At 35.9% G+C, this 23,687-nt stretch overlaps 1 protein-coding gene across 2 annotated transcripts in view; it reads right to left on the reverse strand.

Moving 5' to 3' along the window:
• Positions 1–1,206: 1,206 nt before the first annotated feature.
• eya (eya transcriptional coactivator and phosphatase 2) overlaps positions 1,207–23,687 on the reverse strand; it is a 56,807-nt gene continuing 34,326 nt past the window's right edge. The window contains exons 1-5 of one of the 2 annotated variants that reach the window (XM_014239853.3): positions 20,294–20,717; positions 11,810–11,856; positions 2,638–4,557; positions 2,325–2,569; positions 1,207–2,240 (exon numbers count right to left, since the gene is read on the reverse strand). In XM_014239853.3, the coding sequence (XP_014095328.2) occupies positions 2,059–2,240; positions 2,325–2,569; positions 2,638–4,557; positions 11,810–11,856; positions 20,294–20,365 (2,466 nt within the window). In that variant the 5' untranslated portion in view covers positions 20,366–20,717 and the 3' untranslated portion in view covers positions 1,207–2,058. Of the gene's footprint in view, positions 2,241–2,324; positions 2,570–2,637; positions 4,558–11,809; positions 11,857–20,293; positions 20,718–23,687 lie in introns of those variants that run through there. The other variant, XM_036359985.2, reaches the window with a different exon arrangement.

The raw sequence follows: 23,687 nt of genomic DNA on the forward strand, positions 1-23,687 counted from the left end.
CGTTAAGGATCAGCGTTTATCCATGATATGTTGGATTCAATCGAGGTTTTAGATCAATTGCTCAATTGCGAAAATTATTAATGCTGGGTGCAAACTGATATGGCTCATCTCACGTCATGTACCCCATCGTGAGATCAAGACAACTATAGGCATTAGTGGCACACATTCAATATTGCATGGACATTTGACTGTAAATAAAAGAGTGTGTTCACTTTGCATCCCATACAATTTGACATTCGCTCAAAAAACGGCTCATGTCATTTAGTCGAGAGAAACCTTTAAATAAATACGATAGCAGTTCTTCAAAACACGTCTATGACGTCGAAGGCAATGAATCGTAGATTTCCGGTTTTGAGCCCGAAAATCAACAGCAGTCCATTGTATGCGTGTTTTCAGATGAGCCGAATTCAACAAAAGTTGTTTGCACACGAAGCACTTCCAAGCAAATGGTTTCCTGTTTGTTTGGAAAAACTGGACATGTAGCAACCATACCAATAGAACAACGGAGAATAGTAAATTCTGAGTGATACACAATCATTTGTTTGCCAGTTGTCTTTGAAGAAATCAGGAAAACGAACCGCCGAAGGCGGATCACGTTTCACCACGACGATACTTTTGCTTGAAGGTCCTCCTAGAGATCGGCTACTGGATCAAGGAAATCCACAATTTTTACAGTAAAATCATAGATTATTAAAGTTTTTTAAACTCTGTAAATGAACATTATTTTAACTTATTTATTAAATAAAATCCCTCTTTAAAAAAATTCATAAAAAACTATTTTTTTCTGACTTGCAAGTGGATATAACCCTTTAATGAATACACCACGACCACTGATCATCAGATGATTAGACATCCAATAAAATATTTCTCAAGAATATTTCAGTAATATTCAATTTTCAGTTCTCTTGTCAAATAATTTGACTTTTATAAGATACGTACTTGTATATAATATATATTGTTCGAAGTATATATCAGAGATATCCGATAGTTCTATTAGTTTGTTTTTAGTTTCTATTAAGTCCATTTTTCTAACAAAATGTTTTAAAATGAATTTAGTGAAATTTATACACTAAATAATATTTACTCTAAAACTATTACGAATATTTTATACAAGTCGAAAAACTTAATACAAGTATAGTCATGCCCTCTGATGACATAATTACCTCTTAACTATCTTTACCTCGTTTTGGAAGAAAACTCAAATCGTTCATATAATTTAGTGCATTTTATTTTATTTTGCTTCAATTTTTTCCAGAAAATTGTCATTGCTACTTTATAAACTAATTGGATTCAACTTTAAAATACTATATTAATGATTTTAGAAATTTAATATTATTATTTTATTAATTATTAAATTTGTTTTAGCCTGAATATGCATTTATACAGGTTGGCATCTATGTATATTATGTACTTCATTAAATGTTACGTGGAAACTTTACATCTGGCATCGTTAGCAAATAATTAACGTTTAGATGACAGCATAACAGATTTCGGAATTGCTATTCAAATCTAATATACATGATATATAATTGAAATTTTGGGGTACAAGTGGTTTTTTTCTCTACAAGCGTAGAAGAAGAACATTTATTTGAAAAATTTATGAAGCTTTTTTGGTTAAATTGTTTTTGTAATTTCAACGATCTTGAATATGCTTTATTTCAATTATTTAAGTGGAGGTTGGTCAATTGTATGCAAAATTTCATTATAGCTAACAGTTCAAGAAATAGTTCAACAGTCAAACAGTTCAAACGCATTTAGGCAGAAAAAAATTTTTTTTAATGTTTTGTGTTTTCAAATTTTCAGTGTTATTCATACGTATTTTATTTTATTTATTTATTTATTTAATAGTTATACTTTACTTTTACTAAATACAATGATTAAGTCTTTTAATCTTTAGTGCGTACATTTGCTTAGCTACAATAATATTTAATTTACATGCAAGAGATTTTCGCTTAATTAAGTGGTTAAGCATTGTTAATATTAGAATAGTCATCATTTAACTCAGATTTTTTACAGTGTAATTGCCGCGCAATATACCCACAAGCAGCTGCGCGTCTTTCATAAGAAGCCCATGTCGAGCGCTGTGTAGAGCGCGCGTATATCACTGTGCGACGATATGCGCCAGAAGGGGAAATTGTACGTCTTCGCCGCATTCTCCTCCTCCGTGCCATCGCCGATCACGACGTAGGTGCCCTTGCGTCCGAAACGCGTCATAATGCGCTCGAAGCAGGTGTCGTGGCCTGAATACAAACGAAAACGAAATTGTTTAAAAATAAACTAAATAATAGTGCATTATTGTTTTATTGCTGTAAGCGAACACTTACCGATCTTGTGTGCGCTGTAGATATTTTCAATGGAAAAGATGCCGCCGAGCCCGAAGAGCAATACTTTTGCCAAGGCGGGCGCCAGTTGCGTCTGCGTCACCAACACATTCACGCAATTCTCGCGTTGTGCAATCATATTCAGACACTTGGTGGCCAACGAGGCCCAGTTGTCGGTGGCCATCTCGATGTCCGAGCGTATTTGCAGCCATGCGTCGCGCTTCTCAGGACCCAACAAACCGCCAACACTGCAATTATAGAAATTGGAAATTTAATAAATAAATATTTGTCTGGCGATGGCAATGGCGGTACTCACTTTCCCCTGTAGGTGTTGTAGATCTCCTTAATTTTGCGATATCTGAACGCCAGTTTACGCATCCAGTCGACGCCGCCTCGCACGCCGGTCGGCAGACAGAGATTTGGTGGAGCGCCAGGTGGCGCACCCGAATGGAAACCGTCCGTCGCAAAATTGTAATTGCTCAAGTCCTGCCCGTTGTCATCGGAGGACACATCATCGATGTGCACCTGATCACATTCCTCGATTTCGTTGAAGAAAAAATGCGTGTCGGCCATGTTGAAGACCATCTCTTCCATGCGGAAGGCGATCGTCAGCAGCGTGCTTTGGTCTTTGGTGTAACGATTGGCGAAGGAACCGGAGAGTAGCGTATGAAAAATGATGATCGTCTCGTCCAGATCCCAGATGAAAACGCGTTCTGGCGGCTTGGCCGCATCACTGTTTGGTGTGTCTGATGTAGTGCTGCGCGTTGGACTTGGCTGCTGATGGCGACGTCCACGCGAGCGCCCACTCTTGCTAGTGGGTGTGCTCTTGGCGTGTGCCGCCGATGCTGCCGCTGTGGAGTTTGTGCTTAACGTGGCAGCGTTAGCGTTTGGTGAGATCGGCAACGGCGAATGCGGTGAATGTGTGGCATGCAACACCGGTGTGGTCGAGTGCGTGTCTGTGGGACTCTCGGATAAATTGGAAGCGCCTACATGGAAGCCATGACTGGCAGCACTGGAACTGGGTGAGCTAACGGCGGCGTATGGAGAATAGCTGGCTGGGTTGTAGTAGTTGCCGTACTGATCATTGTAATAGCCACTGTAGTCCTGTTGCGCTGCCGCTGCTGCAGCTGTGCCGAATTGCGCAAAGTTGTTGTAACCGTAAGCGGTTGGATAGAGCTGAGAGGAATTGTTGTTGCTTGCCGCAGTGGCGTACGATGAAGTTAAGTACGGCGAACTGGGTTCGATTTTGGTGGCAGCGCGCGCTGCTGCCGTTGTGTATGGCGTGCCGTAGGTGGAGTAGAAAGGTGGCGTATACTGTTGCATGCTGTTGTAGTAGTTGTAGTAATCGTGTTTGCTGGTGTCGTACGCAGCCGCCGCGGCTGCTGCTGCAGCGGAGGAATTCACCGCCGCCATAGCAGCACTGGAGGAGGAGTTTGTGCCAATGCCCGCCACACTGCTCTCCATGCCACTCAGACCGCTAACACCAACCGATGAGCAACTGTAGATTGAACTGTTACCTGGGACGCCACCATTGCCCGTCATTACGCTGCCGCCATCCAACTGTGCAGCGTTGCTACCGCCCAGCGCAGACTGCGTCTCAATGCCGGCGCCGACAGCATTCACATTAGATGCGCCACCGCTGCCGCCGCTATTATTAAGACCCGGACTACGATTCTCCGACTTCACAGATGTCAAATGGGATTCAGCTGGCAGCCAGTGCGACATACCAGCGCTACCGCTGCCACCGACACCAATACCTAAGTCCGCATGTCGCCCCGCTCCCGTAGCTCCCGCATTATTTAGACCTGTTGTACCATCGACACCGCTCGACGCGCCTTCAGCCGTCGCATGTGGATGCTGATATGTGGAGAAACTACTGCCGGGCGACTGCGTGAATGAAGCAGCAGCAGCGGAGCTAAGTGAAGGGTATGCGCTTAGCCCGGATGAAAGACTGCAGCTTGAATTCAGGTTGGGCGCCGCATTGTAGTGGCCGCTGAGTGACGCCAGCGAAGTGATTGTTGGTTGCAGCGGTTGTGATTGTGGTGGCAGCGTCAGTGGGCTGCATTGACCAGACGTAGCGGAGGAAGCGGCGCCAGCTCCGCCCAGCGGCGACTGTGTATGTGGCAGGGAGTGAGGATGAAGTTGTGAAGTATGGTGTTGAGGCTGCTGTGACTGTTGTTGTTGTTGCTGTTGCTGCTGATGATGCGGCGATTGAGCGGTGGTTTGAGAACAAAGGCTGGAAGTGAAGAAAAAGTCATTATTTTTTAGATATTTTAGGTTGAGGTTTATTTTATTAATATTAAAACTGCGCGTGCAAGCCGAATCGATACGTTTTTTTCGCAGATTGGTACAACCCGTCTTTATGTGCGTGGGAAGTTAACTCGATACAACAATTAGTGTGTGTTTTGGTAAATTTACTGTTAATGACGATTACATCGAAAAAATTAAATAAACACTGTTTGAAAATCGTCGTGTTGGCATCAGAGAGAGCAGAGGATTTCAACATATGATCTAATGGATCGACTCAACACATTTTGGTTAAAGTCTTGGGCATGAAGCATGTCAATGCTAGACTCGTACCAAAAGATGTTAATCTTTTTCAAAAACGACATCAAAAAGAAGTCGCATAGGAGGTGCTTGACAACGTAGCTGAGGACCCAACTGAACAAATAAATCGCTAAACGCATTGAAGACCATCCCAACCAAGGCTTCTAATAAATGTATAAAAAATTGAATTAAGCATTGGCATGCTTGTATTGGCGATAATAAAGATTTGTATTAAAGTATGTGAAATTGTAGTTTTTTTGTCAGTCCAGCCTTTACTTCGATATAGATACCTTCAGATCTGATCCGGTTACATATGAGTAGATTCGATTATATTTAGTCTGAGTTCAGGAAATCATCATTCTAGATCTAGAATAAGTTATAGTTTAAAACCCAAAGCCAGATATGTAAACACTTCTCTAACACTGCGCTAAAAACTTAGGAGTGAGGAACAAACAGTAAACTGGAAATTGCTCCAAATACTATAGGTGGCTCCGGTTTATTCGTAAGACCTTAAGCGGTCGCCAAAAGAGGTGTTTCAAAGTATTTCATTAATTTTTCCAATACTTTTTACTCAACGCAAAAATAATAATGTATTCTTCTAGGCGCTTAATTAGCATTTTAATGGAGTTTATCAAATGAGTAATCAAATAATTTGACTATTTATATTTTATAGGCCTGCCGTATCTGTAGATTTTCACTTCGATCTACTCTACAGACAAAGCACCAAATTGGAGTTAATGTGAGCTAGAGTTCCACAAGCCAAATGGGCTAATAAAGCCGAGAATTATTACCCAGAGTTCCACGAATTGCTGGTGAATGGCAGTGAACTATGAGAAAAGTGGACAGAAAGATTGGTAAATAAAAATAAATAGAATACTTAAACGTTAAACGCAAAGAAATAGAAAGAAAAATAAAACAAAGCAAAGCAAAGAAGTAAAGTAACAAAACGCTGGAAATGTCGCCTACGACGGCGACCAAAATGAGCAATAAAAAATCAATAACTCTTGGGACAAACATAAAAATCAACATAAACGTTAACAACACTAACAACAATAAAATAAATACAACAACCATAGAACACAAAGAGCGAATTGACGTGGAGAAAAAACTAAACGAAATGGAAAGCTGAAAAGGAAATTAAAAATAAACACTTGAACCATACATGTCCAGCAGAAAAGTCAAGTGTTCCATCCTTAAGCAGGGCGAAAATAAAACGGTGAAATACTGCAACACACATGTTGTTATGTGCTGATGTATGTACATATATACTACTATTGTTTGTATGTGTATGTGAATGTAATTGTGTGTGTGTATTTATACGTGGGCGCACACTTCATTTGCTGTCAAGTGTCTCTAGCGGCTGTTTTAGAGCTGCATTAAAGTATGCTACAAGTTAACTGCATATAGCCATACATATGTACATAGGCGCATACACACATACACACATATATATAAAATTAAACTAAATAGGCGAAACTATGCAGACTTACAATAAAAAATAGTAAAACTGTGCACATCCTAATCATCTACTTCGGTCACATTTAGCGACACACTTGACTTGATTCGTTGCCCGTTTGGCTGGACTCTGCCTCGCTGGCGACCACGTGTGAACATGTGTACGGCAAATGTTGCTCCTTTATGTATCTTCTGCCGCTTTGGCCGAAATTTGCCGCAAAAACTATATATAGGTATAACCTTAACTTTTTATTTTTGTTATATCTACCTTTTAGTATACATCCTATATACATACATACACACGAGGTTGAAGTGAAGTCTAAAAGTTGTCTTAAAAGTCGATTGATGACGGTTATAAATTTAAGTGACAGTAAGCATATATAAACATATGCTGCTATATACCATAAATATACATATATACTACACGCGTATAATTTTATGCATTCAACTGGAAATTTAGTAACAGATAACTCCAGTTAGAAATGATTGACAGTTGACCGCTAAACATCATATCCTGTCAGGTTGATTGAATTGATTTTGGATATTGATTTATATATTATATAAATGTAGACAGGGGTTCGTATAGAGGCTTCTTAAAACAAATTCAAACAAAATTAAGAAGTAATTTATAATTATTATCAAAAATTATTCAAATCGGACTAAAACTATTCAAGCCCCAGACACCAAATATGTCGGCCCCAGTTCCTACAGCGAACATTTTATCGAAAATATCGGTCAATCTGTGAAATATGTTATAAAAATTCAAAGAGAAAACTTCCCTGAAAATAATATGCCTGTATGTCAAAAATTGGTTCAATAATTCCTTTAGCCCCCATATACCTAATAGAAAGATTTTCAAACTACCGGCTGACTTTATATCGCATATATCGGCAAAGCTTGCTTGACAAACTTAAGTTGGTTTTTCGATGCCCAGATTATGCGTCAGTTCAACTTGTTACGACAAAACTGCATAGAGTCAAGAAATGCTAATTTTTAATCAAGACTAAACTCCCTTCTTCACTTTAAGCAACTTAAAGATCCAAATTGTTGTTAGAAATACATTTTTAGTCTTCTACGGGTTCTAAAGCGTAACTTGGAATCCTTGGAGATACGGAATTAGTTCGTCAGGTTTTAAATAGACAAAAAGCTATCATGATCAAAGTTTCATAAGATTTAAGTTTTAAGAATCATATAATATGCTCATCTACTTAACCTAAGCTCTAATAGAAAACCCTTAGTAATACAATTTCGAAGAAAGCACCGAAAAATCTGAAAGAAGGAGTAGTAACGGACAAGTATGTAATAGGCGTCGCGACTCGCAGACCCTTCCTTGAAATTCTTCAGCAGCAGGAAAGGATTTCAATTATTAGGACTCTTCATTAAAGAAAACATGCGGAGGAATGATAGGAAGAAAAAAATTACCCAGAAATAGCAAGCTAAAGGCATAACAAGTGTCTTGATGCTCTTTTTTCGTCAAATGAGGAGGTTAAAATAGAAAGGATCGTCTATTTTGTAGGATTCGAAGCTTCACACAACTGAACATTTGGGGGCCATTACAGCAAACCGATTGCTCTAATTGAAGATTATGTCGAAAACTATACCCTTATTTTCATTTAAATAGTATAACAAAGGAAAAACTAGAAAGATTGAAAACATTATGAATCATTATAATTTTTTTATATTACAATATTTCATTTTTTATGAATCCAAACCGCCGCTGTGTCACACAGTTGACTGTTACGCGATCTGACAATTAATCAACACGCTTTAGCAACAACAAAACATCGAACACAACAACAAAAATAACAACATGCTGTAGGATAGGAGCGCGAAGGAAGAGTTGTAAGTGCTAGCAATAGAGAAATTTGTTATAATTTTTCAAAATTAGAAACTTACAGCTAATTGAGAGGAAAGCAACAACAACAAACACAACTTATCATTTTAGAATGACATGGAAATGAGACTCCCGAAAAAAGTTTCTTGTGACATTTTTACAATGGAATCTGACACCTGCATGCTGTGGCGTGTGGTTGACGAGGCAAACACACAAACACATATATATAAATACATAAATACATAATTATAGAAATACACACAATTATGTAACCCAGCAATCTGCATAAGTCAGAGTATATGAATGAAATTTGTCTGCTGCTTCAGTGTGGGAGAAAGGGTGTTGAGGTGGACTCTTGTGGGATTCAATCACACACACACATAAACATATATATACCGTTACAGCGGTGAGCATGGGAAAATATTTGACATCCTTTTTCTTGCTATTAAAATTGGTCTGACAAGCATTTGATTCAACACTGCTCAGCTGCTTGCCGCGCTTGTCTCGTGCGGTACTTCTACGGACATATTTACATACATACATGCATGCATATTTACAAATCTATGCATAATTGTTCGATGATAAATGAAGTTCATTGTCGCTCCGCTGGTCGATCATATTTTAGTTGTTGCCATTTGTTGTTGTAATTTGCTGCATAGGTGCTGTAGCTAATGCTGTTCGCATAACACATTATTGTTGTAATGAAATTCAATAAATGTCTCCAAAGCGTCAGAAATATGAGAGGGAGAATTGTAAGGCTTCATTTGGTTATGAGCAACACTAGTTTATGCGCGAGTGTGTGTGTATGTGAGCATATGTTTTTGTATAATCATGTTAATGTTTATATGTGTGTATGTATGTATGTTATAGAGTTGAGTTGGTGATTAATTTAGTTAGGTGAAATTTAATAGCTAATGTAGAGTTATTGTGAACTTTTATTATTACTTTTATGTTTTTTGTATGAAAATACAGCTGTGCGTAAAATAAATGAACCCGAATTGTTTATTGCATTTGTGTACAATATTGTGGAAACTTAATAACTGTTGCAGCTTTGATAGATGTGGCACTTATTTATTAGTTTTAATAATTAAAATTTTTTCTGAGCGTTGCCAGACTTAAATTGCGCGAACAAATGATTTTTAATCGTCTGCTGTAGTCTTTTATTGTAGAATGCTTGCATTTGCTATATGTATAAACTGATCAAATATGACCCGGACTGGTGCATATTAACTGAGCGCGTAAATCTAAGTGATAAAAATTGATCGTTAAGAATATTGCAGAAATGTTTCAGGCACTCAAATTTATCACGAAGGCAAGTATTTGTGTGCAAAAAGCATTCAGTGAGGGTCGTGAAGTCATCGGAAACTTACCTCAAGCGAGTCGAGGACCCTACATTCATCGAACACATCTTATCTGGCAACGATACATGGCCTTCTGAATATGACGTCGAAACTGTTCAATAATCTAGCGAATGGCGCAGTAAGGACCATCCTAAGCCACGGCTGAGTATATGGAAATTGGGTTATGCATTGGCATGCTTCTATTTACTCAGAAGCCTCTTTTGAGGGCGATTATAAGGCTTTGTATTAAAGTACGTGAGTACTTTTTTCGGTCAGTCCGGGTCAAATTTGATCATATTTAAAACTATATACATATTAAATGTGATACACTTTTTATACAAACATATATATAAAATACACACATGACCCACTGAATACCTACGCCTCCGTTCCTCAGTATTGTTACTTTTTCGTCTCAACAGCCTAATCCCTTAAGTAGTGGGCGCATCCTGTATTTGGCCGCAGCATCTGCAGCAGGTTGCTTTAGCCTTCACACATACTTAGATGCAATCAACGTATGCGCATGCGCAAGCGTTAAGTATTAAGCGTATTTCAAATGCTTAGAATTTTTTTTGTTTTTTTTTTTTTGCTTTCATTTTTTTTTAGCCTTATTTAAATGCCATACGCCTGACTCTCGTGAAGTGTTAAAATTGCTGCAGTTGTGTGACACTTTTTCTACACATTCATTTGGTGTCCTTTTTGTTTTCTGATTTCACTCATAAACCGCTTAGGCGAACAAGTATCGCAACGAGTGCGTACTCGTACCAATTGAAAAGTGGTTCGGAAGATTTGTGACATAAATTTCTATGAATTTCTTACACATGTTCTTTAACGAGCGAGTGCTTGGGTTTGTAGGCGTGTGAGTGTGTTTGTGTGCACATATGCAAAATGTGAAAAGAACAGGCAGTGTTTCAGTGGAATTCCTAAGCGTTTTGTTACAATTTTTTTCTATACAAATTGGAGATTAATATTATTTGTTATACGTGCTCATAAGATCGTAAGTGTTTTCTAATTTTCCAAGTGTGCTGAAAAATTACGCGAGCATAATTTGTCGTTTAAATATAAAAAATTTAATTTATTTCTCATTTGTCGCTGGTTTTAAGAAATATTTGAAGTGGTCTGCCTTTTATTTTCGTTTCTAAACTATGAATTGGATTGTAGAAATATTGGAAGAACCGAAAACTACTTTTTAGGTGCCATTTTGGCTGTTTTGTACACAAGTATTGTACATAAAAAACAAAAGAAACGGTAAATTCGCATATACATTTCTTACAGTATAAAAGAGTATAAAAATATCTTTATATTGATTTTAATCCGTCAATTTAAATGGCAGCTATTTCCTATAGTGCCCCGATGATGATGAATATACGATAATATGTTCGAAGATTGTAGCGTTGCCTTGAATAATGATTTCAATACAATACAAGAACTTGATTTTGATCTTTCAGTTTTTATGGCATTTCTATGCCATAGTGGTCCGATCTGAAAAATGTGTTCGGAGATTGTAGCATTGCTTTGGCAATATCCTGTGCCAAATTTCATGAAGATTTCTCTTGAAATAAACAGTTTTCATACAAGATCTTGATTTTGATCGTTCAGTTTGTAAGACAACTATATCGTATAGTGGTCCGATATCAGCGGTTCTGACATTTAAACAGCCACTGCAGAACTCAAACATTGTATCATTTATAGACACCCTTTACAGCACAATCTTTTTTAAAATTTTTAACTGGGATATCATAATTTTAATCACTTTTGATGATTGGTCATACTTGAACTATAAAAATATTCAAATATATGAGTGAGAACTGAAAACAGAAAAATTTTAAAAAAATATAACTGATCTTATTTTTGAAAATAGGTGTCACAACTTCGATCTACAAATCTTCCAGATATATTAAAAACCTGCCCTTGTGAGGTAAGATGTACAACTGTCAGCACTATAGTTTGAGGAATAGATAAATAAATGGATGCGACGCCTAACAAATAACATCAAAGTATTAGTAAATCAAGACGATGCCACGAATTTTGAAATATTACAATATATTGAAAACTTAAAATGTGTTTTGTTCTCACAAAGTTGAGATATTCGAGTATTGGGAGTAACTACATAATAATAAAAAAGATTTGAAAAAAATAAAAATGATCGAGAAAGATCATTTAGAAACTGCGCTTTTATTATAAGCCAACGAATTCTCAACTCGTTGTCGCTATATCTTTTGCTACTCGCTTACAGGAGGATAGTTCCTGTAGTAAATACATACTTATATATATTAAGTTTAAGAAAATTATAATTTCTTTTGTAAACTCACCGATTTCGTTCATTTGTATCCGTGTGCTCTGTTTTGGGACGTTTGACCTGCAAAAAAATAGAAAAAAATTAATATAAGTAAAAATGTTAGAAACTTCAAAAACTAGAGCATAAACGTTTTTCATTCGTTTCAATATTTGCATTTTATAACACAAAACGTCTAACATAGAATAACTTTTAGACAGTATAAGACCCACATATAAGACTGCACAAAGAGTATTCTACAAAAATAAATAAACATTTATATCCACAATTTATTTATAATTTTCACATTTATTTGATTACTGTTGCATCGGCAAACTGCATTTAGTTAAACAAAGGCATAGCCAACCGTTGCGCCGATCTCCGTAGGTGCTCACGCCGTCGCCTAAGCGTTCCCATCGCCTATGCTCGTATATTTAATATAAATATAAAAATATTTCAGTGTAAAAATAAATAAAAAGCAAATTAAATAAATGCTTGCATAAACCTTTGCATTCACGTTTACATTTGTGCGCAGGGAATAAACAAAAACTCGCAAGGCAAATTTACAAAAACAAAAAACAACAGAAGCTACCGCCTTCGCCTTGACGGCAGTCAGTCAACTGACTTTCGAGCGCTTAAAGCGCGCAAATGGTTTACAAAATGCGCCGGGCGGTATTTGTTTATATGCTTACGGTATATTTGTCACCGTACTCGTATATTTGTCGCATTAATTTATTTAATTGTTTGTTGTGTTTATTTGGATTTTAAAGCGGCGACTTCTGCATTAACTAGCGCCAAGCGAGTGTGCTCTTTTTTTTCTTTAAATGCAAGTTTATTTTCTTACTTTTGTTTAACGTTTCTATTCAGTTCAGTTTTGTTTGATTTCTGTCCGTTTTTGCACCTCAGTTCTATGCGAGAATATACTTATTTATTTTTTTTAAATTATATACTTTATTTTATTTCTTTTTTTTTAATATTACTTCTGGTTTTTGCTGACGTTTCTTCGCCTTCCTGGAAAGCTGAAATCAGTTCTTTTCGCCTGCACACTTCTTTATCGTATACATGTAAATATATATATGTATGTGTATATTTAGGACCTGCCAGCACCCAATAGCAGTTGCGTCAATATTTTTTATGATTTGCAATATTTTTGCACTTTTTCAGCGGTTTTTGGTGTGTCTGTTAAGTAAATGTCTGCTCCTTGCTTTTATTATGTAAATTCGTGAAGATTTATATGTAATTATTTTGATATAATATTTTTAATTTTATTTGTATTGCCTCGCATATGATAATCGTGGGAATTTTTGATGTGTCTGCTGGCGTGAGGAAACGTAAGCATTAAATGCGTTAAATAAATTAAATAAAAATGCTTCCGAAACTTACGATTATGGCATAAATTACATTTTACTGTGGAAGTAATCAATTTTTCATTTATACTTTGGCTAACTCTTTTTTTAATATTAGTGAAAAACAGAGCAATGAGGTCGAATTTGTGTAAGATCGCAAAAAAATCGCGAGAAAAATCGAATTTTGTTAAAAAAAAATGTGATTTGCTTTATAACAATACCAACTTATAGTAATCCCATCCGAACTATCTTTTTCGGAGATAGTACAGTTGACTTGGACAATGTCAAATGAAAAAGTTTTACAACGATGTCAATGAGCAAGTCAACATATACTGATTTCATCAGTCTCTCCAATTAGTTTTGAACGAATCTGAGAGAGGTTGGGTTAGTCTGGTAGGCTAATGATCAGTTTCGGTCCTACGTTATGATGCGAATTTTAACAGATTCTATAGCTTCACTAACGATACCTCTTCAATCACCTCATACCTGGAGGTGAGAGGAATACTTAAAGCGTTGTGCACACCATATGCTCTATTGTTTCACTAGTGCCTTACTCTGACATTTCCTGTAATTTTCTTATGTGCCGCCACCAGACTGTAACCAGTGAGTATTCCAATCATGTTCCTATATCGTTTGGAGTTTTGATTTTCCTTGCCAGGCTCTTGCCCTGATCGTCGTATGGACAATGCATGAGTCCACCAATGTTGATCACGTTTTCAGATGACATTCGTACACCAATTTTGGCAATATCGTCCACTATCTCAGTGTCCTCGATGCTTTTGTGTCCTGGACTGCTTTCCAAGAAATCCGGCCGATATGGCTTTCTCAATAGCAAAGGCTTCTGCTTGATATATACTGCCGTAGTCCGGCAGCTTGAAAGGCTGCCTGTACCTAACTCTGAATAGTAGTCGATACGCAGTCAATACTTACCAAATCGCCATTACCCATCGAGCTATGCCCGAAGATTCTGATATCATTATCTTCAACAGTTTATAAAGCTCTTTTGAAACAAATGCTCTTGGTACGAAATTCACTGAAGACTACTCGTACGCACTCAATTTTTCATTCTAACTTACTTAAGAACTATTTTCTTGACTTCAAGACCTATCAAATACTTAAGCACTATTGAAAGTTGTTAACACATACATATATGCCTAGGTTAGTAACCAACCAATGTCAGCGGTATCGAGATGGTTATTAAAATCCTCAAAAACCTGTAAATGAAAATAACCAGCAATTCAAAATATCGAATTCCATTAGTCAAAATTAAGCAGAAACTCGACGCAGTAAATGCAGCGTGTTAAAAGTGTAACGAAGGCAGCTGAAATTAATGAGCTGCGCACCGGTTAACTGTGTAACAATTAAATTTTGTAATAACTGTGCATTTTATACGATTGCATGGCAGTACAAACCAAGGCACACGCATAGGCCACCACATACGTTGGTATACACAAATACTGGTGCAACTAGACGGTGTTAAAATTGAAATTGAATTTCACTGAAGCAAAACGAAATTGTCGTCAAGTCAATACTGTCGCGGCGCATGCACAACTATGCGCCCTTTGGCCCTAAAGAGACCTGGCGATAAAGGTTACTTGGCGAACGACGGGAGGCATTCGACAGCTTCGACGTCACTGAAAGCGCGTGACCACCCAGTGGTTAATGTGAAAGAACGAGAATTGGCTATAGAAGTAGGTGAAATTATGCAGCGGCAATAATATTGCTTAATTTGGTGTGTGGCATTACCACTTGGTTACAGTTTGAGAATATTATAAAGAATATTAGAAAAAATATTTTAAAATAGATTTTACAACTTTTATAAATCGCTAAAATGACATGTGTTCCAAAAGTTCATAAAATTGGCATTAGCTGAGCATCTGACATGATGCATGATTTTTGGATAAATTTCTTTGATTTCCCACTTCAATTAGGCAATACGTCCTTAACTTACTACCGAAAGCTGAAGCTTTCATCCACTGTCCACTTGAAGCTCAACACATTTCACAATATTGTTTTATTGTTATTGTTGTTGTATTAAGAACACAGCTGAATCTCGTGCATGTCACATTTAACTGTCAACTAATTTATGGCGCAAGCGTATACGAAAGGCACGTTAATTTAACAACAACCAATGTGCTTGGGGAAGACCAGCGAGTGCCCCAGCAGCCCTTAACCCACGGCAGTCAGTCAGAGCTAGCCAACAACAATAGTATGTAGTATGTGGCAACAAATACCTGTTGGTAACCATTCTTTAGCTGATTTTATTTTTACTATTGGACAAATGCATGCGCACACACATGCACATACATGCATACATACACATGTACTTGTGTAAGTTGGAATTTTTTGTCGCCTGCTAAAGCGTTGTTGCAGCGAACTAAAATTCCTTGTGCGCGATCGTAATCGCTTTTGTCTTTACGGCTTATGATTCGGTTTATTATTATACCCGATTTCTTCGGGCGTTGTGGCGCACCGAACAGCCCAGGGTAGTGATAATTTGTTGTACTCTTTCTTTTATCATATGTTTTGTGTGTGTTTTTTTTTTTTGTTTGTGATTCTTAATGCTATGTGCTGTGCACTTGGTTTGTTTTATTGGTGATTTCATTCGTGTTGTTCGGCGCTGATAAGATCGATAGTTAGTCAGCTCGTTTTTTTCTTGATTTTCATGCATTCGCTGCGCTTGCGCGGTGTAGAGTTATTTAAATTCTTTAATTTTGAATTATGTTGCTTGCGTGACAATTTTTCTGTCGGCTGCTGCTGCTAATCGCCACAGCATTCCTGTGACATTGCACGATCGCATCGTCGCTGGCCACTACGCGCTTGCGCTGTGCTGCGACGCATGCGTGGTGAGTTTACGTTAATTGCCCGGTACACACACCTTCGTCCGCGTGTGTTATGCGTTGTGGTTGCACGTTGCACGCAAGGATAGTCGCAAGAATTAAATCATAAATTACAAACGCAGAAGCGTGGGGTCCACTCGCCTAAATGACTGTCGTCCAGCCATCCAACCATCCTTAACGCGCGTCGTCGCGTAATAAGGTGAATTTCATGGAGTTTTGATTTTTCCTCAATATTTTTTCGTTTTCGCTCTTCTTGCCGTGCCTTCTTCGAAGCCATCTTTTGACAATCAAAAATTATGGTGTGTTGAATTTTTATTGTCGCTTGATGATATTGATTTGTCGTTGTTGTGATTATTGTTGTCAGTTTTTGTTGTGTTCTGCCTCTCTTTATTTCTGGTTTCACTTGCCTCTTGTGCAACTTTTTCCCTGATTTTATTGTTGTTGGTGTTCAGTTGTACACAACCTCGCTTTTATGTTTTTATCATTTTATGGTTTGTTTATTGGTTTTTATTATATTGTTTTGCGTTTGTTCTTCTATGTGACACATGTGTAAGCGTATCTTTAGGCTCTGGCGTATCATTCTTACATTGTTGTTGTAGCTTTAGGTCACATCTTTTGCTTCTCGCCAATTGATTAATGCCATCATGTCAACATGTTTGAGAATTAGTGTTTTTAAATTTGTTTTTATCCCATTTTCTTTCACTTCATATTTTGGGTTTTGTCATCATTAAAGTCACAGTGCTTAAATCAATAATTTACGACAAAATAATTGAGCAATTTTTTACTAGTTCCCAGGGAATATGAAATGAGGTACGGAACGAATAAGATTATGTTATAAATGGGTCAGAATAAATCCAATAAAATTGAGGACTTAACTGACTGCTGATAAGTCTACTAGTAGTAGTACTAATAATAAGTTAAAAAGTCAACTCAATAAGTTTTAACAATCAGTATACCTATATAAAAGATCTGATCTGAGAAATTCCCAATGCTTAGTTCTAATATAAGAAACAATTGATTTCCAGGAATGGGTATCATTTCTAGACAAGATAAACGAGGCGAAAATTAAAAAATTGCTGGGAAAAGAGGAGTATAGTTATCATCTTGTCGCAATCATAGGAGTTCTTACTGAACATTGTCCAATAGGCATTCAAGCTGTAAGGCTAAAAATCGAGTCGATCGGAAATTGTCAAAGTTGTATTGAAGAGGGTGAGGTGAAAACAACCAGGCATTTTCTCCTCCATGGTCCAACTTTTTCATGTCGCCGGCGAGCCAGAAGACATAGCCGACGACGCAAAGCGCATCGTCTATTCATACGGGTCTTTATGATCACTCTTATAGGAGCTCTATGTACCACAACGGACAGGCATTATAAGCTGTTAGGATCGACCATTTAACCATAGGAGTGTAGTAGATATCAGTCTTCTTCTGCTTAAAAGCGTTAAAATTATCAAATTTCATTAATCTATATTGATAGGAATGAATGTATGTTTCAAATAATAGCCTTAATATTTTCTACGGGAATTGACTTTTGATAGATCTGGCAATTTAGCAGTTTCCAAACGCTATCCAAATTCCTGTCGACAGTCAAGCATTATTATATGCGAGCAAATTTTCTAAATGCAATTCGATGAACTCTCAACGAAACACTCCAACTCTTGATGTGTCACTAGGAGAACGTGATCCCTAAAAGACTAATATTAATAGCAGATAATATCTTAACTTATTTTAGTTCCGAATTTATTCTTCCAGAGTCTAGGTAAGTTAGGACGATGGAACGCTGAAGCTGTAAGCGTATGATGCCTTAAATAATATTACATTGCGACAGGCTGCCTACCGCCGTTTTACTTCCAGGAACTAAAGAAAATGAAGGATGACTAGCTTATATTTGGGATAGATTTCATATCGTATATTTAATAAATCCATTTTCGAATCCCAAGAACATAAATTATAGAACTCACGTCTGCATCCGAATTACTAACTTGGTAATAAAATCTTAAAGAACTAATCTGAAGTCATTGATAAATCCATACATTTGTATGTGTGTTGCCCATATTAAGAGTCTTTCGGCAATTAAAAACTATGGTATACATTTTGCGCTCGTTCAGACATGGTGATAATGAAAACAAGTGCGTTAATGAGCAAAGATATGTCTTTGGTCCAATTAAAATACTTTCAGCCGTAAAATTACCAAGTTCTCACGCGAAATTATTCTTTCACAAAGAAGGCAATTATGCACATCTTTTTCTCAGTGTATCGGCTTCACGCAAATGTCATAACTTTCCAATAATTTATGCTCTAGTAAAATTTTCCACATTCGCAAGTCTCATTAAGGGGTATCAAATTCAATCAACTGCAGTCCGAATGCGCTTATGCTCAATCGCCATGTAAGCGCTTACAAATATTCGCTCGGGCAATTTAGCAATTAGTTAAACATTTAGTATATGCTGTGGAAGACTTACGCATAAAACTGTTACCGTTGTTGTAAAAGGTAAATAAATGAGTACTATTGTGTGCTAGTAGTTCAATTACGTTGCGTGCGATTTGAAAAGATTTTAAACAAGAAATACAAATAGAACGTGAAGAAAACTCAGACTATAAGCCGTGAAGAAAGAAACTGTGAAAAAATTTGCTCAAATTATGAAGTTTCACATAAATATTTGACTGAGAACTCAGTAGCTCTTAAGTTAATTATATTATAAAAGGTTACACAAGATTTGACAGCGGGCAAAAAATTTCAAGTAGCCTAATTTTAAAAAAGCCTTTAGGATACTTGGCTTTGAGCAGCAAATGTGTGAAAATAAAATATCTAATTAACGACTTTATCAATCCGAAAGTTCGAAAGTGGCAATCTCTGAGAATATTTAAAAACACTAAAAAATATTTTCGAGATATTATTTCACATACAACCACTTTTCTAAGAATGATATGGACAATATTTCGGTAGGCTATGTCAAAAACCAAATGAACTGTCAAAACTTCATTGCTAGTGTAAACAAAGACCTCCCTTGCTTGCCTTTATGACGTCATGAACTAAAGTGATTTTCATACTACAAAAAGTATTATTGGGTATATATTGTTGATAGTCAAATTCTTGCACTGTATCATAATACATCGAAACATTATATTGATATGTTCACTTTCTATACACGCAATACCTATAAATTAATGAAGCACTGAAGATTTAAATGAAGTGAATACTTCGTTCACCCGTCATCTTAGGAAGTTATACAGCTTATTGTGTAGTACAATATAATTTGGACTTAAGTTTAGCCTAACCGACGGCCATTTCGAGCGAGGTTTTTTCGGCTACTTTCTTTTTGAAGAAGTTTATTATAATACAATATATTATGCAAATTAATCAAAAAATCTCATGTAATAAAAGTAGGTATATTCTGATCCGTAAACAACTTATTAAAAATACAAAAATTACCTTTGTTGAGCGTTTTAAGAGTAAGATATATTTTTAAGATGCATTTTAAGCCAGCATATTTTCGAATTGTATGCTCTGAATAGGGTATATAAAGTTTGTAACGAAGTTTGTAACATCTAGAAAAAAACGTCGGAAACCCTAAAAAATATTATATACTAGTATATACTAACATATATAAATGAATAGCGTGACGAGCTGAGTCGATTTAGCCGTTTGTCTGTATATACGACAACTGCTGCTTAATCTTTTGAGCTATTGATCTGAATTTATGCAGACATTCTTTTCTACCCAAGAAGCTGCTCATTCGTCTGAACCGCCGATTTCGGACCATTATAGTAAATATCTGCCATACAAGCTGAACGATCCAACTCAAGTTCTTGTATGGAGAACTGTTTTATTTAACAAGATATCTTTTCGAAATTTTAGATTATTTATTTTCCAAGTTAGCGGTACAATCTGCAAATAATTTGTTCAGATCGAACCACTATAGCATAAAGCTGCCATACAAACTGACCCATCAACATCCAGTTCTTGCATGGAAAAATTTTTCACTTGACAAAATTAGGCTTAAATAATTATCAAGGTAGCGCTTTAATTCCAAACATATTATTCAAATCGGACCACTATAGCATATAGCTGCCACTCAAAATGGTCAATCAAAACCAAGATTAAGATTTTTTTATACCCTTTTATGCTGTAATAAGTTCACATTTGAGTATTATAAATTTGAAGCAGCCGAAGTTAACATTTTTTTTTTGTTTTTATATAAATTTTATAGCAACAATTTATCTTATTGCTTTTAGATTGTGCTGGATATTAAGATTCCGCTTACACAAAAAATTGTCAAAACTTGCTTTTAAAATTGTATATATTTTTTTTTTTGAAAATCATACTTTAGATACCTTAGGTTCAATCATTTTTTCAATTAGCCCACATCTTGGTGCAGAGTAACTGTATGGCATTAGGGTGACCATATTCCGGTGATATTATCAAACTGACTCGTTCTTCTTCTTACTAATTAACACTTTATCAAATACGTGAGCACTTAAAGCGCGGCATTTAAATAACGAAATTTGGTTTTGCGATTATTTTTTATGATGAATTGTGATGAATTATAATATGGCTTCTAGTAAGATTTGTTGTTATTTTTTTAATCCCCCAACTTGCGTTGAATGTTTCTACTTGACAATTCAGTAACGAAATCACGCCTCTAAAGTGCACACATCACACAACACAACCGACTTTTACGCCGCATATAACGCTTTGAGATGCTCGAACGTACTGAAGTGCCAGTTACAAAAGGAAAACAATATCGCCAATGGTAGTGGTTGCGTTGGCCCAACGGCCGGCACTAGCATAAAAATACAAAACACTCAAGTGGTTTGAGTCGCACTCGACTCATTGAGTACAAACTCAAGCGCAATAAGAAGCCATAAAAGTGGTCGCGTGGTGGGATGACAACAAATCGACGACAGTGTTTGTGTGTGTGCACTCCAGTTGGTGACTGTGTGCGTGTTGCTTGCTTTGAGTGCTTTATAATCGACTCAGAAACTGGTTTATGGCTTAGCTGTGCACTCACACACACACACACGGACGCATGAAACCACGAATAAAGGGATGTTTCGCGAACGCCATCAGCGCCTCGTCGCTCAGGTGTTGACATTTATTGTATAGCAACTGCTCTTTTGCGTGTATGTGTGTGTGTGTGAGTGCCTGGGCATGACTGGCTTATGTGTGTGAGCAAGCTGGCAACTAGCCGGTTGTCTGTTCGTTTGTTTGCTTTGTTTGTATTTGCTTGTGCAAGCATAAAGCGTGGCGCATCTGTTTCCATAGCGGTTTTGGCTCCGCCCACATTGCTATTATAAGCATTTATACATACATAGTTACAAGTATTGTGTATATTCTATGAAAATAAACTCATATAAAGCACATTTATGTTTATACTTGAATACATATGTACATATTTATATTTATTTAGTTATGTGTATATGTAAATATTTTTTCTACACCCTTTATATTTTTGATTGTGTTATTTAATGCATTTTTCGTTATTATTTATTGTCTATAGCTTTAGGGAGTTTAGCAAACGACTTTAAATTTTAACCAATCTTATTTATTTGGTTACATTCTTTACTCAAACGATTTTAATCTCTTACGCTCTGTTTTTGTATCAAAATTAGTAAACTTTATTTTTTTATTATTTGTAAAGTTATATCCACTTGTTAATTTGAATTTAATTTGGTTTTCGGCTTATGTATCGAATGTACACATATCTGAAAATATTCTCCGAAAATTTTAAGTTGATCTGCCAAACAATTTTGAAGATGTGAGCGTATATGTAAAAATCTCAAGAGTTTAAACGCGTATTTTCAAACCGCTATTTGAACAGACGGTGAAGAAAATATTTTCGGAATGGCTTGACCGATCGAATTGAATTTTTCTCCCGACCCTCTTAGTTCAGGTCAGGTAATGAACGAAGGAATCTGATTTTTGATCATCATTTGATCATTTTTGATATTTCAAGCCACTCTGTAATTTTTTTACAACAAATTGCTATTTTGACAAAAATTAAATATTTGATTAGTCCATCGAGCATTATAGGTTATATTGTAATAATAAATTTTTTTCATTTTTAAATTTGAGATAATTTTAAGCAGAAATTTCTTCCTTACCACCAGACACCCCCTTTTGAGAAGGTTCTCTTGGAGATCTGCTGCGGGATCAAGGGAAAAGTACATGAAATTCTGTAAATTCAAATTCTTTTTTATTTATTTATTAAAAATTGCCTTTTTAAACAAAAAGTTTACAAAATTAAAGCTTTTTTCAGTCAGCAATTGGATATAACCCCTAAAGTTTAGCAATTTCTTTTGTTAAGTTACCGCAGATATTGACCAGTTTATCCTAATAAAATCAACCGGAAGTTCCGAAATCATTATATTAGTTATAGTGACCTAGACTAAATACCAAACCGATTTTAACAGACTGCAGATCACCACATTGTTATCAGAAAAACCGTCCACTTTATTTCATTAAGATATTTCGCAAACAGACCGACGTTTTTAATATAGAGCCAGCATGAATATGAATTAAAGTCTATAAGTACATTTATTCACTATAAAAAATATTTTTAAAAATATTTCCTGCTAAATAATTACCAATTGAACGCAAGCAATATTCAATTACAGCCTCTTGTCACAATTTCATGCCAGATCCAATGACCGAACAAAAACAGATTTTACTTTAATTAATTGATAATTATTTATAAAGTTTCTATTTTTGTAAAATATTTGCGTTAAATATAATATGATCGATGCTTAACAAAGAAAAGTGAATAATGTAAAAGGCGTTTAGCGCTACAGGGTGTTAAAGTTTGTAATTTATTTTTATGAATGAAATGAAATTAATTTTTAAATACGGGATTTCTTACATTTTATACACTTTATGAATAAAATATGATTTTTGTATAGCCGCCTTACCTACCTAGGTATTATTGTTTTATGTTAATCTAGAAGTACGTGACTTTAGGGATCATTTCTCGTCGTCAACTCAAAAATGAAAATGTGCTGATTTTCAAAACGTTTAATAAACTCCAAAATTGATTTGTAACATTTTTCAACAATGTTCTAACCTAGCTAAATCATTTCGTTTCGTAAAGTTATAATATTAAGATTTTGTCTGGATTTCCAGCACCAGCAGTTTTAGCTGGCCAAGGGCTGTCAATGCAGCAGCATTCTTCAAATATTATTATAGAAAAAGATGAAGTTTTTATGCTACGAAGTATAAGGATATGCTGAATAGTCTTGTTCTTAGCAAGTTTGGTATATTTAGTTTAAAACTTCGTCGTTTTGCCAAAAATACGATTTTTGATGAGATCAAAAATCTGATAGGACATTATATGGGGAACTTCATACAGAACATACCGAAAATTGATAGTGACATCATGTGCCTTCGAGTAATCACTCAAATATATTTGAAATTGATTAAACTGAATATTATTATTTATTATTTGATATATTAATTTGAAATTTAAGTACATTATTTTAAAAGTACAACCTAACGAAAAATGAAAATTATTAATTTTTTTTATAAATTTTACATTAGGTGTGCCTCTTAACTACATATCTTCCCACGAAAATATTCGAAAACTTACTTTAACTATTTTTCGATTTTTTTTTTAATTTTTATGCAGGAAATACTGTTTTTTATTGTTTATATCAACGAAAACAACTTTTAAATAAAAATTTTCTTCGGTAATAAAATAATTCAATTCAGCTAAAGCGTTAAGTTAAAATTTTT

Source organism: Bactrocera oleae, chromosome 3, assembly GCF_042242935.1.
Source record: "Bactrocera oleae isolate idBacOlea1 chromosome 3, idBacOlea1, whole genome shotgun sequence".
NCBI lineage: Eukaryota > Metazoa > Arthropoda > Insecta > Diptera > Tephritidae > Bactrocera > Bactrocera oleae.